This window comes from Lates calcarifer, linkage group LG8, assembly GCF_001640805.2.
Source record: "Lates calcarifer isolate ASB-BC8 linkage group LG8, TLL_Latcal_v3, whole genome shotgun sequence".
Taxonomy (NCBI): Eukaryota; Metazoa; Chordata; class Actinopteri; family Centropomidae; genus Lates; species Lates calcarifer.
The window spans coordinates 15,265,728-15,283,998 of NC_066840.1; the positions used below are offsets into that span (position 1 = coordinate 15,265,728).

The following is an 18,271-nucleotide window of genomic DNA, read 5'->3' on the forward strand; positions in this document are numbered from 1 at the left end:
ATTATATCAGGTGTCTGCAGATTGAGACATCATACACTTATGTCTGCTTGAAACTACATTGTAGTGCGTTATAAACTTTAAAAAAATTTGAAGTATTAGCGACAATGATTAAAGAGCTGTGTGAAGAGGAGTAATTCAAACAGAAACATCCCACCTATACTTTATCTTCTCTACCTGTTCTTGGAACATTTGCTGCTTCAAACTCAATTATACTTTCTGTTTATACTTAACTTGTGATACAGGCTGACCGGTGGTTACCTTTTCTTTTGGCACATTCACCTCCCAAAGGTCACGTCTTCAAGTTATTCTTAGTTTTCTCTGATTGAGAATTTTCGGTTGCAGTCTGATCCCATGCAGAAGTTCTTTGTGACACCCTCATGAGTAACATCTGAAGAGGAAGCCTGAGCAGAATTGTTTTAAATGTAACTCTGTACTGGAGGAAATAAAATGTCATCAGGAGACACTTATTACATGACTGACTCTGCCTCTGACTTTCTGTTTTAAATGCCACGTCCAGATGAGTTTGATCTGAACGCAGGGTGTAAGCACTTTTTCAGAGAATGTGCTCATGTGTCATGTGTCTTAGTTTTGCTGTTATTCAGATTGAGATCAGCTGCGGTCAATTACATAATCACAACAGTCTGATACTCAACAAGAACAGACTTGTTCAAAGTTGCAGATTAAATTGAGCACAGCACCACAGCAATAAAATGTGAACTGTATTTCAAGTTGGATCTTCCACATAAATCACACCTGAGGTTTAACTGTCGCCTCAACAGCAAGGCCACAGAGGCTTTGTTACATTTCAGTTTTGATTTAGTGTGTGAGGTCTGTGGTGTGAGGTTCAATTCATATTCATTCTGCTACCACAGTCCTGTTTCTGGCATGAATATTCACTGTGAAAGTCTTATATAAGTGTCATATGGCATTAAAATGTGTTCTGTAAATCAAACTCCAATCTCCAGTTCTCAGTAACCAGCTCATTAAATAAGGGTAGAACTTATTTACAAAATTTTGGTGCAGTCTCTTGATTAATCTGAAGAGCTTGAAGTGCTTTGAATGAGCCATTGGCTGCAGCACAGTAAATACTGTACCCTCCATAAACAAACTGCAAGTGTATTCACTAGATGGCGCAATTGAGTTAGTTATGAGCTGTCTCTGGTCAGACAGAAAACCACCTCTCTGACTTAATTCTTTAAATACAATGATAGATAGATAGATAGATAGATAGATAGATAGATAGATAGATAGATAGATAGATAGATAGATAGATAGATAGATATGTGTGAATGTGAAGTCAGTAAAGTCAGCAGAGTTTTTTCTTCCTCTGATTCTGTGATATTGCACAGATGTACAGATGAATATACTGAGGCTTATACAGTGCATTGCAAAAGAATGACAAGGTGCCTGTGATGGTTTCCAGTATGTTTTGAAGGGTCACACAGGGTTTTCTGGCTCGGACTCAACTACACAATATCAATCTGACAGTAAAACTTTAGACAAATTGTATACGTCCTGAAAGAGCACTATTCCAGAGCAGTGTTACAATGATACATCAAGTTATTATCCTGGTTCTCTGGTCTCTACAGGATCCAGTCCCTGGGGTCACCATCTGATTGACTTCATTCACCATCATGCACTCAACCTTTTACAGTTGTTAGACAATCTGTGAGCATGATTTTGCATTTTGTTGGTCTCTGGTTGGTTTGAGAGCATCACTTTTTCTGTGAGAGAGCAGTTATGTCTCAACATATTTAAAACCAGGCTTGTGTAAGGATTGTACTTGAACACTATGTTATAAGAGGATGAAGTGAAGTGCACCTAGTTTCAGGCTGACAAGTGTGCATTGCTCAAATTTCTCATCTGAGTGAACAACGTACCAAAAGTCGCCTCTTTCCCTGAGCTCAGCATATGTAGTACATGCATGACAGTCGATGGTGAAGCAGCGCAAGAATTCAGTTTGTTGCATAACTTCATTGATGTTATTGAAGTGGTCGAAGCGCTTCTCTGCAGGAAAGGAGTTAAAACAGGACCATCTGCTACTATTTTTAGAGAAAACCGCCCGCATGGCTGACACACAGGCACTGATCCTGGGTTTGTAATCTGTAATGTAAAACACATGTAAAGTAGGATGCTACAAACACAAGTCATGTCTGAGTATTTTTGACTCATTTATACAGGACAGGACAGAAATAGATGTTGGCGAGATTGTGAAAAATGTTTACGAGCTGTTGCTGCTTTGCTTGGGAGCGAACATTTTTTACATCCTGGGGGCAGTGGTGTTGAGGAATCCAGGATTTATTTTTATTTTTTTGTGGTGGAAGAGGGGTGAAACTGTGGGAACTGAACATCATCATGTGAAGGCCCCCTTATGAAGAAACATGACTAATACATTTACATGGGAAGTTCACTTTTTAATTTTATTTAAAACCCATAGAGGCACAGGCTCTGATCTTTTAGTGGTTGATGTTTCTCCTATTTTAGGCAGCCATGACGATATATCATATGTGGTACAGAAAAAAAGATACGAAGAGATATTTCAGTCATTGCCCTCCATAGAGTCAGGCTAAATATTATTGAGGGTGCAAAAGAACAGTTTTGTGCCTTAAAATATTTCAGAAGAGAGGAAACCTAAAAACAAACTACACACAGTTCTGCTTGACACAGCAAGAAGTTGAATCCTAAGAAAAAAACAATCTAGGATTTCATATTCCCCCATGAATGATGTATGGTAACCTAAGCCACATAATGCCACTGCAAATTGGTTGTAGAACAGCAAAGATCAGACGAGGCCACAGTGCCAGCCACCACACATTTGTAAACTGCTGGTGGCAGCGAACAGGAGGTTCTAATGGAAAAGAAAGGAATTAACACAAAAAACCTGAAAAAAAAAAAAAAAAGCCCACAACGTTCACATTAATCATCCCGCTGTGGTCGCTGCAATTTCCCACCCACCCCCCGTTGTACAAGAACTCCATACACACCCCTTAACCCCCCAGCAGAGAGGTAAACAATGAGGGCAAGTGGGTGAGTTGGTTTCACTGCAAATTTTTGCCTTTGAATGGGTACTGATGAATCTGAAGGCTCCCGAGGGTGTAGGGCTGACATAGTTCTGCTGCCGTTCTCTGGAAACTATTTAAAGTCAGTAAATCAGATATATATACATACAGGCTCTGTGCAGCTCGTGTTATCGCGGAACCACATGGAAGCAGGAGATGATCAGAAGCCCCGAGTTTATCTGATATAAGTCTGATTTCTGTTTGTCATCAGTAAACACACAGGGAACCAGAGGAGGCGAACACATGCTATGAATAAAATAATATTTCTTTTTTACTCCACTGGTATGCCCACATGTCAAATTCAAATTCAGACCAACAACACAGGCTTTCTGATGTTTTCGTAGAAAGCACTTTTAAGAGATCCAGTAAACTATTTAAACTTTCTTTGACTGTTCTTGCTAATGCACAACAGATGACATGGTCAACAAAACTATTCTTAATTTTCCGAAGTTCTTGAAACCTCAGCAACATCACGGATCTAATGAAACATTTCCCAGAAATGGACTGATTTTGTAATTTTGTACAGACTTTCATGAAACTCAGACGATGATTCCTGCTCACATTGGTGAGCTCCTGACCTTTCTGCTAGTGCCACCATGAGACTGACTGGTTTTGAGTGAGATGTTGCAACAAATACTGGCTGAATTACTGTGAAATCTGATTCACGCACTCGTTCCTGCACTCATTCCACATTCTTATTAGGAGCAGCTGTAATTTGTGTGATTAGCAAAAATTTGCATGCTAACACGCTAAACTAATGATGGTGGACATGGTAAACATTTCAGTATTTGATAGCAGGTCCCAAGTCCAGAGCCAAACCCAGGACATTGCAGTCACATCTGAATGACACAGGCTACTGAACACCTCCAGTGATATTTTACTCACTGTGAATGATTTTGTGCCCCACCACCCCCCAAAAAAAACACAACCTCACAAGACTATACAAGTGACAAAATGACAATTTATCAGCCTGTTGGTGATGTGTTGTTTGTTTTTTCCCCTCGCCCTTTGAACCACAGCGGTGCTGAAGCCCATTTTAGAAGTCTTTATTTAGCTGTGGGTGTTGTTGACTCTGCCTCTTACTTTGCTTGTTAAAGGTGAACTGAAGTTATAGGTGTTTTAAGGGGACAGCATCCGGCTCATTGTTCTGCATTTAGGTGAGAGTTGCGGATGTGGCCTACCCACCATTCACCTTCTTGGGCAGGGGTCTGGGAATAGCATTGAGTGCATGTTTATATATGGGGGAAAAGGGGGGAAAAAACCTTTGTGCCATTTGGTCAATGGCCTCGTATCAGTGTAAGATAGGGTTTCAAGCTGCGCAAATTCAGTTGAATTGTGGATGTTTTCTGGCGCAGTTTCAGAGATTCCCTGAATTCATTAACGCCTCTTTTTTGTTTTGCAGCTCTGTTTGCTTTGGAAACAGGCTGTGGAAGTGGTGAAGGAAGGGAGGAGTTTTAATAAATGCTATGTTAAATGAGGGGAATAAAAGCAGTCTGAACTGTAGGTGTGATACCTGATACAAAGTGGATTTTTATGATTATATCCTCTCTGTTTTTTCCCCTTATCTGATGAAGCCATGTCATATGTTGTACAGATTGTGAAGCCGTCTGTGACAATGTGACTTTGTCCTGTATAATTGACTTCAATGAAGTCTTCAGTGGAATCTGGTTAGAACCAAAGCACTTATTTTACACGTTCCATCTTGACTCATGTCCTAATTCTGGCTTTCTTTGTGACGGATTTATGCTGTTTCATTAGTAATACTTCTGATCACAGAACAATGAGGAGAAGTTCTCTAGGTCATGGCATTGTAATTTACTGTATATAAACCTCAGTGGCATCTATTCCTCACCTGTTGGTTTGCTGTTTGTCTGTGAAAATGATTAATTGTTAAATATTATAATATGAAAATCTCCTTAAAAAAAATGTACAACCGGTGCTAAGGTTTCTGTCCTGTGTAGATGGAAAGTTTAGTAATTGATTGATTAATTAAAAAGAAAAAAAAAAGACAAAGAGGGGTGATGTTCTGCAAACTTCAGTGTTGTGTGATTTTTTTCTGTCATTTACAAAACACCACAAATTAATACAAACTTTTAGATCCAAAATGCCTCGTATACATTTTCAAACAGTCCAAAAATAAAGAAAACCAATTTGAGACAATGTTATCAATTACAAACTCATGAAAATTAAATGAACATTGCTATTTCTAATCATCTGTAGTCAAGTATTTTTTTGTTTCTGGTTTTTGTTTTTTTTTTTTCATTTCTGATAAACACTTTTCTTTCTCTTTTAAATTGAGGTTCTGGCATCAATTAGCCTACAAACACTTCCAGATCCAAATATGTACAGAAAAACATTTTTCTGTAGTTTTTGAACAACCTAACACACAAAAATAGCAGGAGTCACAAATTTACAAACCACCAGGCTGACATAATGGAAAATAAACACTTTAAAATCATCAAAAATGGACAGTACAAAAGAAAATACACATCTATACTTCTTCATAGAATCTGTTTTGCTCCTGAATATTTTTGAAGTTTTCAATGAGATATGAGATATGTCCACAAAATGGTTTTAACAAGATATTTTCAGACCCATTTTCTTCAAAATTGAATAAAAATTTAGCACAGTTTATGATTTATAATTCATCTTCCCTCATTCCTGACACAAACGGTGCTGCATGGACTATAGTGTTTTTGACGTCAAGGATCATGATGCATCTTTTAAGAAAGTCTCCACAGAGAAGGACTCAGTGTCAGTGTTGTTCCCAGATCACTCACACAGGAAAGGACGAGGGCAGTCCTCATAGTTCTGCCTGTATGGAAAAATACTGTGTGTAGGTGCAGATACACAAGTCTGTTTGTTACCAAAAGAAAAAAAAAGCATGACAGTCAAGAATACCCTCCCCCTCCAACATCCTTCCCTTGTTTGTTTGTATCTCATATTCTGGAAATAGTCCACATCAGAGGTTGTTGATATGCATTTGGGTGTAATGTTGTGCGCTCACCTTACAGTAAACATAGTAAATCCTGTGAGGACAAGTGGAGACAGTCCAGGGCCCAACCTGTCTTGTGGCATGTGGACACACCCAGTGCCGGTAACCAGGGGGCACTGCACTCCCATAGGAAGCCCTGTGCGTGGCGTCCTCCGGTCTTGACCAGGATGATTAAAAGTTCCTTCCTTTCCAACTTGGAGGGGCATTGTCCCGGTGAACAGACAGGCTGCCGACACCGTCTCCCGGGGAGGAAGTGAGTCTCTCACCGTCCAAGGAGCAACAGAGGTGGGGGGCAAACACTGATCACACAGTCCAATCCAAACAGACCCTTTCATTAAGGTTTGAGAATTCAGATGGGAATAATCACAGAGCATTTGATTCTGTGAATCAACAGAGGTTGGAGTCGGAAGCCTCCACTCATTCTTGCTTGTGCCAGTGGTTCCCAACATGGGGGTGGGGACCCTCTGGGGGGTTGCAAGATAAATCTGAGAGGTCATGAGATGATTTGCAGGAAATAAAAGAAACAAAAAAACACCCTTCCGCAATGCAAATTCCTTTTATTCATCCGCCTTTTCTTTAATTTTTATTATGAACTGGTGGAAAATTTTACCACTTCGAGCCTGTGATAAGAAATTCTAAGTCAACACTGGTTTTCTTTAACATTGTTTTACTTTCAAGATTCAAACACTGAAGAGGTCAGGGACCACTGGTTTACATTACAGTTCAGTGATTTCGGGTAAATTGTCATATGATGGGTTTTGTTTTCCTGGCAACACACTGTTTTGTAGAAGCCCATTTGGTTTGTTCAGTGGCTGAAGAGAATAAGTAAAAGGATGTGCACGCTTCTGTGAGGTTTTTAGCAGAACTGGAGTTTTCATCAAATTATTTTTGGTCAACTTAAGCAAAATGGCTACAAGATGTTAATATCCTGACAAGACTAAGAGTCTAGAGCTGTGCTGGTGTAGCTTTGTGAGGCTGTACTGCTCTTTGTGTGAAAGAGATCAATTTAATTTTTGGCCTGATGATGGCGCTAGATGGAAAGCTGGGGAATCAAGGCCGTTCACAAAGACCATGAACGTCTGCATCGAACTGCAGCGTAATCTATCCAATATCAAGACATTTCACTCTGAACCACAAATGTGAACCTAGATGAAAAGTAAGGACATCATCAGAGTCATTGGGATTTATCCTCTGGGAATCATGACTGTCTATAGAGTCATGCTGCAGTGTAGACCCTGATAAGAATAAATATGTTTTCCTCATGTAAGTATTTCAAGCAATTATGAGTTGAGACTTCAAGTAATGTATAAATATATAGATCTTTATTCATTTATTTACTTCATATACTCAGTTAACAGTGTTGGGGAACAATACTTTCATTAAACTAACTTGTTACTCTACATAAACAAAACAGAAAAAGTTAAGAAGATGGTTTGAGCTGCTGCAAGAATCATTAATCATGATGATACTATGAGGCAATAAAATCCAAACACTATTAGTTTCTCTTTGCATTCAGCTTATTATTATGATGGTGACTAAAATAACAGAACCAAGCTTTAACTTTAACACATGATTATAAGAACTGAACATGATGGTGTTAGAATGGCAAGAAATAATACAACAAATACTGCAAACATTAATTTCCTACTATGTACTAAAGTTAAGAGTTAAATAAAAACGTAAAATAAAATCAGAAATCTTTGTAACATGTGACCCTCAACACTGTTTCATAATAATATACCTTTAGAATACAAAAATTATACTTGATATAAAGTATCAGTGCATAATCACTTCCTGTCCACATACACAAAACATATTGGTCCACACATAAAACATCATTTGGGGTTTAATATATCCACTTCATGCACAAGCTAGCCGCATCTCTACAGGGTGTGTGTACAGTGACGTGAGCATGAATGAAGGTTTGGTCAATGGTGTGTTCAATACAGGACTGTATCACAAATAAACTGCTCGAAAATGCTGTTAACACGAGGAGGCTTTTACATGTCAACAAATACCAGTGAACCAGAGCAGACTGGTGCTAACTTCACACACATGTAGAGTTTTTGTAGCCTGCCCTGCAAGCTTTACTAGCACTTAGCACAAGACGAAGGACGGAGAATATCCACATACATGTTTCTACAGAAGCAGATTCCCTCAGCTTTAGTATCTGTGAATACAGCAGCACAAACAGCATGTAAGTGTGGAATTAAAAATGTTGTGTGTTGATGTCAGGAAGACTGAGCTGGAAAATCCTTTGGTTAACTTTTAAATCAGGTGAACACTAAGTGACAAAGTGTTTACAATCTAAATAAATAGACAATTTATTTTACTAGTGCTTTCTGAATAAACTGTTTCTTCTTGTTCTAATCTCATGTTTCTAACTCAAAAGAAAATAAACAAATCTGTTTTCCCTCTCATTTCTTTTTAGTTTAACCAAACAAATTAGGGGCAGGAGGAGGAATCTGATTATAAAAGTAACTCGTCTTTTAAATACTTTTCATGGTTGAGGTGTAATAATGTTAAATAAATCTCAAGCCTTCTGGTCTGACTCTGAGTCTGGAGAGCTTAAAAAACATCCACCATTACATGACAGAGCACTCCTCCCCTCTGTCACTCCGGGTCAACCTGAGTTAATTAAGCTGATATTTTGTTTATGAAAATACAGGAGCAATGACAACTCAAATAAGAGACTTTTCATACTTTTGAATTAATGTTATTTTGTTTTTCATCTGCTTTTTTGTTTTAAGCCAAACTGAACTTAGGTCAAAAGTAGCTACACTACCAAAAGAGCTTCTCTTTATCTTTACTTTACTAATATTTTTTCTGTTTTAAATTTTATAGTCTCAGTATAAACTGGAAAAAACTCATCTATCCTGTCTGTCTTTTCTGGATCCTATTCTTCGTCGTAAACGGTTGTAGCTTGTGCAGATCTGTGGTAAAGTTGGAATCATTGTGGGTTTTGTTTTCACAGTAGATCAAAGAAATACCTGAGCCTGTTTTCAGCTGTTTGACATATCACAGTGAATGTGGAACGGACCAGCAGCATTAACGTCAGCCTACGTCTGAAAACTGGAAAGGAATCAACAGTCTACAGGTTTCCTTTTGTTGCGCTGCAGACGCCCTGGAAGTTGGAAGATGCAGAATGTTACAGTCGAGTAGATTCACGAGTCGTTTCAGAGCGTTCTTTCTAAACTCTTTAAGAGGGAATCTCAAGGGTTTTCCTCTCAAACGTTGCTACGGGACAGTCCAGAGATAAGAGTCAGAACAAAGAGGAGAACAAAGCAGAGGCCTCGAGGCTGCCAAGTCAGATTCTCCGGGGAGGGGGGGGTGGGGGTGCGCAGAGCAGGAGGTTACACAGGTGGGGTGGAGTAGCGCACCACATAGTTGTAGTCAGGTGGCGGGCTGTGACACTCCAGGCCGGCGTCCAAGGCCGAGTCATCGAGGGCTGAGTCGTCCAGGCTGAAGTCCAGAGAAGGAACGGTGGGGGGGAACTTCTCCTTCTCTGAGTCACTTAGCACAGACTCTTTACTCTTACTCACTGCCTTCATCCTGAAAACACCAGGAGAGACAACATAAATATAACTTTCTAATATAAAAGCACACAAAGAGCTTAACAATCTAAAAATACAAAAACATCAAATAGTCATTAAATGCCAAACATTCTCTGGTTTGAGCTTCTCAGACAATGAGGAGTTAATGTTTTACTCTGTTTTTGACAAAGCGTGGTATTTGACAGCATCACCTGAGAAACATTTTTCACCATTTATGTATTTTTATAGACAAAAAAGTAATCAATAAGTCAGGAAAATACTCAGCAGGTTCATCTATAATGGGTAAGTTGGAGCTCTAATATCCAGCTTTTCCTATTTTTCTGCCCATAAAAACAGATGCAGCCAAGTTAAGAGGATAATGGACGAATCATCAGGCTTGTTCAATAAACAGACAGCGCTAATTGCAAAAACAAATATGAAACAACAGACATAACAAATCAGTGTGGCGTGACATGATGATCAGTTGACATCCTGACTAAGATATGACATTGCACCCAAATGCGCCTCAGGGCTTTTCTAAAAACACAACCAGCTGTGCACTTTAACTTCCTCTGAATAAAATCAAGCTCCTCTTTCTTGAAAAGTTTGTTTTCTGTGAGAAATCTTGATTTGGCCTCTCTCACAGCAGAGGGCTGCTTGTTATTTGATAAGTGATAAGTTGATAAGTGCCTCTTGTGAAGCTTCACAATCAGACAAAACTTTCCTCATTAATGTATGATGTAATCAATCATCCTGAGCTCTTCTGCTTCATTTGATGCTCAGAATATGAGTAATTGCCTCTTATTGTCTTTGGAGGTTGCTACGGGTTTCCAGAGCTTCACTCTTGAGGCCAAAGGGTCAGAGCCCAGCGGGGGGAAGTGACGCCGCTGTACTGGAATGCTGCGCTGATGAATAAACTACCTGGTAAACTAGCTAACATCAAAAATAGTCAACAATAGTGCAGTGTTGTCTTGCCAATGCCATGCACAAAGTGGGCGTACAATTGAGTAACGGGAAACAAAATGAGTCAGGGTAAAAAACATCGCTCTGACCCTGAGCTGAAAACAATTTGTAAATGAATTGTTTCAATCATTTTTAAAACAAAAACAAATGCATCCTTTGCTGGGGCAACACTTCCTCCAATCAACGCTGACTGTAAGTTTTGTGTGATACTGGTTATAGCAGGGCAGGTCAGAGGAGTGCTGAGGGCAGAGGGAGCAACAGGTGGACTTTAGCCACACAAAAGATCCACAGCGTTACAGCCAACAGGGGAGGCCTTTGTAAACCCTCCTAAGTTCAAAGGTGGCAGTGATCGAGCGGTTGCCCGGTGAGGAAGTCCTCCCCTCAAAATATAGATCATTCTCTGCATGCCTGGGTTGATTCTTTCTGCCACGCTGAGGCCCTAATGACACGAGCAGGCCTTTAATGGGTCTTCCAAGTTTTGAGATCTAAAATACAGTAAAGGTGGGTGTGGGTGTTTGCAGAGATTTGGGAAACATGAAGATCTGATTTGGAGCAGTTTATTTTACTGCTGTTCCTCCTTTAAATGTTTTAAATGGAAGCCACAATACTTTGAAGAAGTATTAATAGTTGCTACTGTGCAGGGAACAGCAGAATAAGACTACAAGGTTTAAAGTGTAATTACTGAGTAAAAGGATTTGACCTTGTAAATTAACCCTGACACTGAGCTGCTGTAAACTCAATAAGTCTTAAGATACCTACCTACCACAGTAAGAGAAAGATTTACAGAAATTAGATTCAGATTTGACTTTATCCTTGTAATAACCTATAATAACTCCTAAAGTGAGAACATATTGTCTCAGTGTTTTTTTCCCTTTATGAACGTTTTATGTACTTGCCCTAGTAGGATCCAGATTAAATGCGCCACAGGATTTTGCAGTATATACCGTCTGACTTACGTCAGTCTTTTGAGATCATGTGTGTTTGTTACCTAGCATTGTATTATAGAAGACAGCCATGACTCATGAGTTAAATCAGTCTGGGAGGTATCTCACTCAGGGCTCTTCTGGTGAAAACAAAGGGGTTTTAGTGCTCACTCTTAAAACAGCCAAACCTCGAGTGACACTGCCGCTCTGCTTTTGTGCTCAGTCCTTCAGTTTGTCACCTTCAAGCCTTTTCCCTCCCACTTCTCTTTTGTGCCGCTGTCCCTCACGCATGGTTTCTTCAGACAAAAGGGGAAAACTGGCCGCTGACTTCTTTTAAGGCAGAAGAAACTTGTGTGTGTGTGTGTGTGTTGTATGACAGTTATAGTGTCTACATTCCAGCACAGCAGGGAGGTTTCCAAGCAGGTATTTTTGCAGCCTCTTCCAGTGTGTTTGTTTGTATGATTTGTCACTTGTGGGGAGCACTGTGTGGCGTCGGTGTACTTACGCCAGAGCCATGATGCTCAGAGGTCGACCTGCCAAAGATTCAAGGCGTTTCAGTGTCTTCATGTTGTCAGAGGAGAGCCCCATCCCGCTGTCTGACTGGCCGCCCTGATGATGATGGAAATACAGAAAGAGAGTGGATAATTAAAACACCACATGGCATCTTTTATTCTTTATTATCTGAGGTGAATAAATAACACATTTCTAAACAAAAGTAAGCAACTAAAATTCATTTCTATCAGACCACTGAGAGTTACATGGTTACACATAAAATATAAAGAACAATAGAAAACCACTGCAGTGATAAGTTATGAAAATGCCTGTATGGGTGGGTTTTTAAAAGCTTTGTTGGTTACTGTATGATTTATGCTCTGGCGTGGAGTTTCAAGTTAAATGTCAAATGCCTGTTACCTAACTAATTGCTTGGTTTAGGAAAAGTTCAAGTGCACATTGCGTGTCTGTTTGTGGTGTAGTGTCAGGCTGTATAACTCACCCCGTGGTTCTCGTTTGTCCCGTTCTCCATGATAACCTCGTCGAAGGTTTTCACACTAGCAGGACGGATCTTGATGTTCCTGGCAAAAAAAAGACAATTTCCAGGGGTAAGTGTCCAAAATGTCCCAAAATGTTCTGTTTCTGTTCAGAGGATCGTTTGATTATACTGGAGCCAAAAGGCAAAGTTCAGCAACGAAACCGCAGGAACTTAATCGCTTAGATCAACAACGTGTAGCATCGGTGACATTGACACACTTGTTTTCTTTGCATTTCAACACTCAGAGACTAAACTGCTTAATTTAGCTTAAGGGGTAACTGTCATTACTGCTTTTCAACACCTCTTCAACAAACACACGTGGACTGGTGAACAAGGACTTGTGAAAACCCAAGGGTTTAACAAATATTATTTTAAGTGGACATAAATCTTTACGCTGGCTTTATGGTTTCTGTGGAAATTCCTCACAGGAGCCACAATACTGAAAGCTCTCCGACCATTGAGCTTCTGTGTGTATATTTCTTATCATGTGCCGATCAGGTCTCTCATTGTCCTCAGGTCAGACCTAAATGTTCTCCTTGTAGGGGTTAGTCTGAGCGCTACAGGAACAATAATTGCTTTGGATATAATTCAGCATAAAGTGGGACGATAACTTAGGCATTTCCTTTGCAAAACAGTCTCAGGGCTGTTTGCCTGTAACAGCCTAAGGATAAGTTTACATGTTTTTAAGATAAGGTGATTTATTGATGTCTTGGATTGCAGGTTTGAGCCAGCAACACTGAGAGTCTACTGCCATGCTAGCTGCTCGGTGGTGCTGTACATAGGCACAGCTTACAATGATGATGGTGCTAGATGAAAAGTTAAAGGATTGCCAACGTGATTACAAATCATCCTGAGGGGAACAAGTAGCAAATTTCATGTCAACCTCATGGTGGCCCGAGAGAAAAAGTCTGAAAACCATCAAAGTCGGTAGATATTCATCATTTGGGAACCACTAACATTTGTACCAAATTTATTGCCAATCCAACTATAAGGTGTCGAGACATTTGACAGGATAGGTAAAAACTCTGACCGGCTGGTGGCACCAGGGGAAAAGTTTGGGAATAACTAAAGTCAGTAATCATCTCCTTGGCACCTTGGGTAACTCTAGCTAATATCATGACAATCCATCGAATGGGTGTCAAAATATTTCAGTTTGGACCAACATTAACCAACTGCCACATCAGCACTACAGTTCCAGATGTCTGTTATGTAAACCAGCCAATGAGCAAGGATGTGTGTTCTCACCAGGTGCTCCCTGAGTCGCGGTGGGAGATGGGTCGCGAGGGTGTCTCCTCTGACAGCACCGTGGTGGACGGGTCTCCTACCTTAGCCAGCAGGGCCGTGTTGATGGGTATGTAGTGCTTTCCCTCCTAAATCAAACCAAACACAGACAGAACATCTAAGACCAGAGCCTTGTGCTTCCATGATGCAAATTATAAAGAGACACAGAGCTTGTGAAGTCTGATGATGTGTACAGGCTACACAAACACACACATCTACAGGTCGTGGCGAGCAGCCAAAGAAACTAAAGTCACGCAGAATAAATCCAATACAATGTTCATGTTGTTAGAGAAGCTGACAGAGTCTGTGACCAGCCGTCCTGCACTGTAACAATAGCTTTATTAATGAGACTCAAACCCCTCCACTGTTCCAGTCTGTACATTTTCTCATGAAGATAGCTTTCACAGACTCATTTGTTATGCAACATGCTGTAGTTTTCATGTGATGTGATGTGTGGCCTTGTCTTTATCTCTTATTACTTCACTGGACAATCTACAGGCCTGTGTAGTCTTTGCAGTGAAATATAATTCTCTTTCTTCTTCAATCTGAATGAGAATCCCATTCTCTTTAGCAGCAGAAAAATGCCTTGTTCATCCAGATGACTGAAAATGATCTAGTCTTGTTCTTTTTCTTGTTCTGGCCAATTTCTATCATCAGTGTTAGTTGATGCTAAGTGCTCTTCTTTCTTAAATATCCATTCATCTACTTCAGTAACATCTAATTATTCTTTCACCAGCAAATTAGTTCTTCTGTTTTAAATGTCAGTCCCTTGTTAAATTACAGCAGGGTTCATAATTTATTTTATGCTGTGTTTTAAAGACAAAACCCTATGTGCATTTATTCATTTCTAAAAAAATTAAGAGACTTAATCTGAAAGGAACCCAAGGATAGTAAAACCTAGTCCAAAACTGACCAGTACAAAATACAGAGACAGAACTCACTGGCATGATACAGCACAATTTAACAAGCAGCTGCAGTCAGAAAGAGCAGCAACACTTGTCCATGTGTTCAGAGCTCAGAGCGAATTTGCTCTTTTGACACACAGACATGAGACAGGCAGCCATAGAGAGTGATTGGACTGAATATAATTTGGACCCAGCCGAGGTCCTGGCTCAGGTTTCAGGACTTTTTGACGTCATTTAGCTGCTTAAGTTTCAGGGTCCTGGTATTGTTGTGTATACTGGCTCACTGTCATGACTTACTGAGACACTTGAACAGAGAAGAGCCATCGTTAATCTTATTAGTAACACCTGTGCTTTTTCTATCATGACACGTCAACTACCTCAGGTTGATTTAATGTTATTGTTTCCTTTACAGTGTACTATGTTTGCACAACGACCAAATACTACTTTTTTCCTCTAGTGCATATCTACTGGCCTGATTATAACAAACACCAACACAAGTTTTCTGACAACCTTATGTAATCTACAAAATTCTAACAGCGTAGAATTCTAACACCAGACAATGTTACATCACACCAATAATTACATTCTTTTTCCATGTGTTTTGAAGTGTGGTTGCCCTTGCGAGGCTGATAGTGTCATTTCAAAGTAAGCTCAGTGTTTGTGTTGAGTGCTACTTCCCCTCTCAGTTACTCTAAGCACCCCCCTGGGCGAGACGCTGCTCTGAATCTTCATTAGGCTGCAGGGCTCTGATCAGCAGCGTTGCTTCCTGAATATTTGCAATGTTTATGACTCATACTGCAGAGCTCATGACTAATATTTCCAAAATTGTTCCGTAAAGCCACAATACAGTCACCGTTCCCGGAGTATTGCAGGCACATTTTGTTTCAATATTTGGTAATTACTGGGAGAACATTTCCACCATAAACTTCTAGATTGACTTCACACCAAACCTCAACAGCTGCTGATAATGAATTCCTCAGTCCCACTATTGCTGTTACAAACCTATGATATTGACTGAATTTTCAGACAATGCATATTAAACTCACTAAGTTTACAATACACAATCAGTTGTACCTGTTGCACGCTGGCCTGAAGCAGGTCTCCCAGTCTTTCCACCAGCTCAGTGAAGGTGGGTCGCTCCTGTGGCTCCCCATGCCAGCAGTCCAACATGGTCTGATATCTACAAGCAGAGAAAATACACCACTGAGCAAACATTGTGATGAAAACCCACACAAACCCTCAGCATACTGTACGGACACACAACAGACACCATGTTTGGGTTGATGTACTGTAAAATTTGTGTAAAATATAGCACCTTTAAGAGGAAAACACCTAAGGATTGGCAGTTTCTTTGTTTTTACATCATCAATAAACAAACCCCTACATATTGAGTGACTGAATCTGGATCACCTCTAAACTGTCATCTAGAACATTTGCTCATACTCTGCTCTCTGTTTTCAGATGATTCCTGAGCCTCTGGGGCTGTATCTGATTTTCTCCTGGTCTTGGGTGTGAAGACCAGGGAGAGCGCACAGCCCTGCTCAGGTCTCTGATGGGCTGTCAGCATCTCTGCCCATGTGGGAAGACTCAGAGCCTTTATGTGAGTTTCCATCTCATTTCATAGAGGAATTCTGAAACAGGGCGCCGTGGCTGCTGTTTAAGTTACGTCCACGGTATGTTACTGATTGAGATCGATCGGTAATGGCCCTCTCCTGTTTCTGTTTCAGCAACCACCACCCTCCCTAAGGTAATCTGAAGTTTTATGAAGGTAGAACTATTTTGATTCCCTTATTCAGTCAATCTCAAGTTTGAGGACTTGGAAGAGCGGATGGTCTGTTGCTGCTGTACTGACACCTCTCCCCCCATCTGTGTTTGTATGGAGGGCATCTATACCTCTCTGCTCTTCTCAGTGATTTCAGGCCCGGCTGAAAGAAGCCGAGTGACTGCGATCCTCATGTTAATGAGTGTATAGCATACTCGTCCAGGTGGTAGCCCTCCTAACGCTGACAGGATGTGGAGAGCATGATCACAGCCTTTATGCATATCATTCAGGGGGGATGTAGACACATTGTATGACTGCACAATTTAAACCACATTTCCTGCCTGGTCCGTAATGAGAATAAATAGCCTGCCCCCGCATGTTTTGGGTCTTGAGGGAGTGTGGTGTTTCTGCAGGGGTGTGTGTGTATGTGTGAGATTCTGTAGGACTGATCTACTTTGTCCGGTTGGGCAAGTGTTGTGGGATGGGAAGTGAGCATCCTATTTATTGTCCTCCCACTCCCTGAGCAGCATCCGCTAAATTCCTCTGCAATGCATCAGGACGGGGGATCTTATTAACAGGCTGTAGACAACATTCCTGATGAATCAGCGCTGTGGTGGCACACATTAATTGCTCAACGCTGCCTGCAACCTCATGTGCTTTTTATCATTCACATATTATGAATTTGAGGTCAGGGTCAAGGTGTCAAAACCTGGGTTTATATATATATATATATATATATATATATATGTGTGTGTGTGTGTGTGTGTGTGTGTGTGTGTGTGATCAACTGCAGACCTCTCGAGGGGCTCAGTGCACTTCACCCCACTGACTCTGAGTGAATTACTGTGCAACCCGTCTAACCTGATATCAGCAGGTTTTTATCTCTGCTTTAAATTAGAGGCAGCCCTTACAGTCTTAAGCATGCAAAATACATTATCTGGCACTTGTATTTTCATCAATGGACTGCCTGAACCAACATGGAGAGCACCAAAGATTCTTGGCACCATCGGGTCTGCATCTACAGATCTTCTGCTCTGACTGAAACCTACAGTCTGGATTAGATTTTGTGCATCATTTCCAATCAACGTCTCCGTCGCAAAGCTGATAAATTCATTCAGTTAGCTTTACTTGGCACAAGTTGCTTTAAAACTCTGAACCTTTTGTTACAACATCATTATTAAGCAGGGGTACAGCATTATGCTTTCAAAACAAATAAGATTTGTGAAGTTTAACTATATGAGTCATTTTAAATTAAAAACAGGCACAACATATGCACATATGTTAGGCTGAGACCGTGAATCGCTCTGTGTGGATCGGCTGCACGCAGTACGGGAGAGACAAAGTGGTCTTATTACAGAAAAGGTCTGTCTAGCTGACTTACAGCACTGATACCAAAGAAGAGGACTCTCTGTTCTCCCACAGATATTTATGTCTAGCACCATCCACCAGCCCCTGAAGTCTCCAGTCTGTGGGTCTCCCCATTAGGGGAACTTGGTCTCCAGACATTGCATTTAAACAAGTTGTTCAGTTACATCTGAGTCACTGTCAGTCAGAAAGAGCTTTAGGTTCACTGTTGCTGAGCTTATCAGTGGCTAATGTTTCCTCCTGCAACATCTCAGAGCAGGGTTACCCATGATTCTTATCAGGCACCTCTGACCTGCTGATGCAACCACAGAGAAACAATGCCTCCTTTCAGCTGTGTATTGATATGGGAGGCTTTTACTCCCTACCTTACTTCCTTTGTATGGAGCTGGCTGAGACGAACAAGACTTCTCTCATTATAGGAAAGTCACACAGATTTAAATGAAAGTACTTTTCAC

The 18,271-nt window shown here is 40.5% G+C and overlaps 1 protein-coding gene across 1 annotated transcript in view; it reads right to left on the reverse strand.

Annotated features, from left to right (window-relative positions):
* Positions 1–7,354: 7,354 nt before the first annotated feature.
* kdrl (kinase insert domain receptor like) overlaps positions 7,355–18,271 on the reverse strand; it is a 41,814-nt gene continuing 30,897 nt past the window's right edge. The window contains exons 26-30 of the mRNA XM_018660199.2: positions 15,764–15,869; positions 13,749–13,873; positions 12,468–12,546; positions 11,979–12,082; positions 7,355–9,606 (exon numbers count right to left, since the gene is read on the reverse strand). Coding sequence (XP_018515715.1) covers positions 9,408–9,606; positions 11,979–12,082; positions 12,468–12,546; positions 13,749–13,873; positions 15,764–15,869 — 613 coding nt within the window. The 3' untranslated portion in view covers positions 7,355–9,407. The remainder of the gene's footprint in view (positions 9,607–11,978; positions 12,083–12,467; positions 12,547–13,748; positions 13,874–15,763; positions 15,870–18,271) is intronic.